This window comes from Hylobates moloch, unplaced genomic scaffold (genome assembly GCF_009828535.3).
Source record: "Hylobates moloch isolate HMO894 unplaced genomic scaffold, HMol_V3 SCAFFOLD_7025, whole genome shotgun sequence".
Classification (NCBI taxonomy): Eukaryota; Metazoa; Chordata; class Mammalia; order Primates; family Hylobatidae; genus Hylobates; species Hylobates moloch.
Genome location: NW_026659300.1, coordinates 1 through 3,594, shown reverse-complemented (window position 1 = coordinate 3,594; position 3,594 = coordinate 1). Strand labels below are relative to the sequence as shown.

The window sequence follows — 3,594 nt, the reverse complement described above, 5'->3', positions numbered from 1 at the left end:
CCACCATGGCCCTGAGACTTGCGGCAGTCTGCAGGTGGGCAGAGAAACGACTTCGGGGTCTCTCCTCCAGGGACAAGCCACTACCAAACAAACCCAGATCGAAGAAAGAGAACCCAGCACCCTAGAGGACAGAAGAGGCAGCACAAAAGGTCTCTCACGGAGCTGGGGATACTGTAGGCACTATGAAGTCAAGGCCAACAAGGGTGGCCCCTGCCCTCTGTCCAGAGAGGGAAACCAAAAGTCGCTACATGTCTCCTCGGGGCCTCAGATTTGGGAATGTCACCACTGGACTTCGCAAAGCTGGTCCTCACCACATGATCCAGCTTTTGGATGCAAGGGCTATGGTTCCCAGGAGGCAGTGGGCACAGGACTGGGCCTTCTCAGACTGCTGTCTCCTGACACATCACGCCTTTGTCCAGGAAACCCAAGTGTGCCACAAAGAGATGAGGCCATGGGGACACAGGATGATCGGAAAGAACACTTCAGCGCTGCTCATCACCAGTCCCCAGAGAGGGGTGGAGGGGGTGGCATGCAAGGAAATGAGGCTCTCCACGGAGGGAAATTAAACCACCCTCACATTACTGACCTAGAGGCCGGCCCATTAAGGAGGAAGCTGATTAAAGGCTGCTGCTGCTGAGCACCATGGTGTGAAGTGCTAAGGATGTGAGAAGATGAAGCTGGCTCCCGGAGTGGGTCCTGGGGAGACCACTAACAGGTGAACAGCAAGCTGCTGACCCTGAGAAGCGAAACAGGGCCTGGGCAACATGCACACGCCTCTCTCCAGGACTCACTCCCTTTCCTCTTCCCAGTAACATGGGGTACACATTTTTTTTTTTTTTTTTTTTTTTTTGAGACGGAGTCTCGCTCTGTCACCCAGGCTGGAGTGCAGTGGCGCAATCTCGGCTCACTGAAAGCTCCGCCTCCCGGGTTCACGCTTCTCCTGCCTCAGCCTCTCCATGGGTACACATTTCTGATGCCTGGAAAGTACACAGGACTGATAACTGATATGCCCCATGCCCTCTTCCTCTCCCCTGTCATGTATTCAATTTGGTAAGGAAGGTCAAAAGACGAGGCTGAGGTGGGCAGGAGGAAGCTTTGTGGGTGGGGATGTGGAACACCCCGCATTCAGCTCCCTGGTGCTGACTTGTGGGTAGAAGGTGTCTGTAAGCCTGGCAAGGAGTGAGAGCAATGCCATCATGCAGCTTCCAGTCACCTCCTTGTGGGCTGTCCAGGAAGAGGCAGAAGCTAGTTCCGCCCAAGCCAGTAAAATCTGCTGCACATCCTGTCCCCAGCCCTCTGTGGCATTCTTGTCTGCCACCCACGGGGAGCAAATGAGCCCTACACACACACACACACACACACACACACACACCATGGGAATTCCAATTTCGTTGGTGTTGATGTACATGTCTGGGCAGATGACTGAGCGCGCAGCGTAGTCCACTCGCTTTCCCATCATGTGTTTTCGGAACAGGCCTTCTTTCTTCTCCAGGATCTTTATGGGAGAAAAAAGGCCATAAAAAACATTCAACAAGAATTCCAGTAGGCTTATTAGTTTCTTGTTTCAATACACAATGTTTATTCTTTATCTTCTGTAGCTAGCAATGGGAATCCAGTTTTTTGCTCACCTGCCTAATGCCTGGGTACTTGTCCATCATTAGTTTGTCCATTTCGCTATCAAACACAATATTGACGTGGCTCTGAAGGCGAATCCAAATGTTGTAAAGTTTGTCTATGAGGGACTGGCCTGTAAGTATACTCAAAAAGGATCGGTCAATAGCAATCAAAGAGTCTTTTTCCTGGAAGATAAAAAACCAAGAAAACAGGGATGATGGAAAAAAGCTCCAAAAGGCCTGGCTTGACTTAATTTTTCTTTCTTACCCTGGCTCTGATAACTATGCACTCTGGAGTTTATCTCCTCTGAACCTGACAGATCAGAGACAAACATGCTAATAAATCAATCTTGTAAGTACATGTCGATAAGACATATCAGTACTATTACATATTTACCAGTCTGTCTCTTTCTAGTAGTAAGATGAACTCAAAATTTATAAGCACGCTCCTTCCTTAAGGCATTTTTGCTGAAATCCCTTAATACGCAATTCCTAAAGAAAACTAGGAAGTCCTTCCCACATCAGTACATTTCTTATGAAGTTCTGTCATCTTGCCAGATAACCAGTTCTCATGTGCAGTTTCAGTTTTATTTATGGCTTTGAAAAACTTGATCCAAACCAATTACAAACATGCAGGTGGAACAATTTTTAAAAAGGAACTAGGTTTGCCATACGATATTCTATGTCTTCAATTAAGATGTGGGTCTCCAACTGAGCTATATCAAGTTACTGGCTGATTGCCAAGTCTCACTGGAATATTTAACCAATCCTTTTTTAATATTTTTGCCCCTAGCCCCGTCTCCTCCTCTCCCACTCCCTACCCAGGGGACAGAAATACACAGAAGCCTTCAGCTGGCTTAAAGCACCACCTATTGATACTGTCTAGCCACCTACTGGCCCCATCGGCTGGGTATGACACAAGGAGACAGATGGTCCCATGTATTCCAGTGTGGGCAGATAAGAGAAGAGACCTGTCAGTGTCTTGAGGTGGGAGGGTGAGGGTGGGTGAAGATTCAGGAAATGAGAATGTCATGAAAACCCAGTAGTGATGAAGTGGGCTTGTCCTCAAACCTCAGGAACACAGGAATCTTCTTTAGTTCTAGGGAAAATAGATGTACTCTACATAAAACACTCAGGGTCCCCTTCTGGCTAGAGTCCCGGAGGGAGATACAGTCGCCTGCATGATGACCCGGCCCTGTTAGCCCAACTCACTGCTCATGGCATTACCTGGTTCAGGATCAGTGATTGTGAAATGAGTGAGAACTTGTCTCACTGGCGTAGCCCCAGTGCCTACACAGTGCCTGGCAAGGGCTGCCATGAGGATGCAACACGGAGAGTAAGGGGAAAGAAAAAACATTTCCTGTCAATCACAAGGAAAGAGGGCACTGGGACATAGGACTCAGAGGATGCTATTTGCCCCTCAGAGGCCAAGCATTTATTTGACAAATGGGATGACCAATTATTTATTTATTTATTTATTTATTTTTTAATTATTGAGATGGGGTCTAACTCTGTCACCCAGGCTAGAGTGCAGTGGTGCGATCATGGCTCACTGCAGCCTCAACTTCCCTGGCTCCAGCGATTCTCCCACCTCAGCCACCTGAGCAGCTGGCACCATAGGCGTGAACCACCATGCCCAGCTATTTTTTGTATTTTTGGTAGAGACGGGATTTCGCCATGTTGCCCACCTGGTCTAAAACTCCTGGGCTCAAGTGAACCTCCTGCCTTGGCCTCCCAAAGTGCTGGGATTACAGGCGTGAGCTATCATGCCTGGCCAGGCTGCCCGATTTTTAAGGGACATCAAACTAAGATTCTCAACCCTGGTCACTGGGTACAGTTATCCCATGGTCTTTACTTGGAAACTGCACTAAGGCACGCAGATGGTCGATGTCTCTTACACTAAGGAGTTTTTAAAAGCACACCAATGCTGGCCGATCAGGAAACAAGCAAAACCACAGAAAGCCCCAAGTGTAACCTGCAG

The 3,594-nt window shown here is 48.3% G+C and overlaps 1 protein-coding gene across 2 annotated transcripts; it reads right to left on the bottom strand.

Annotated features, from left to right (window-relative positions):
- Positions 1-549: 549 nt before the first annotated feature.
- LOC116465468 (DNA-directed RNA polymerase I subunit RPA1-like) lies at positions 550-3,557 on the bottom strand. Of its 2 annotated transcripts, none has more exons than XM_032148524.2 (3): positions 1,629-3,557; positions 1,373-1,495; positions 550-736 (listed from the first exon to the last, which is right to left on the bottom strand). In XM_032148524.2, the coding sequence occupies exons 1-3, from the start codon at positions 1,668-1,670 to the stop codon at positions 656-658; spliced, it is 246 nt and encodes an 81-aa protein (XP_032004415.1). In that variant the 5' UTR covers positions 1,671-3,557; the 3' UTR covers positions 550-655. The 2 variants fall into 2 exon arrangements, with proteins under 2 accessions (XP_032004415.1, XP_058291291.1); XM_058435308.1 differs by having other exon boundaries at positions 550-677.
- Between the last annotated feature and the right edge of the window lie 37 nt (positions 3,558-3,594).

Bases quoted from the DNA above. Each gene is read 5' to 3' on its own strand.
- LOC116465468 (XM_032148524.2), bottom strand. From the start codon at position 1,670: ATGGACAAACTAATGATGGACAAGTACCCAGGCATTAGGCAG. The intron at 1,496-1,628 runs GTGAGCAAAAAA...TCTCCCATAAAG, and splicing joins AGTACCCAGGCATTAGGCAG to ATCCTGGAGAAGAAAGAAGG. The intron at 737-1,372 runs GTGTGTGTGTGT...TTCGCTTCTCAG, and splicing joins ACGAAATTGGAATTCCCATG to GGTCAGCAGCTTGCTGTTCA.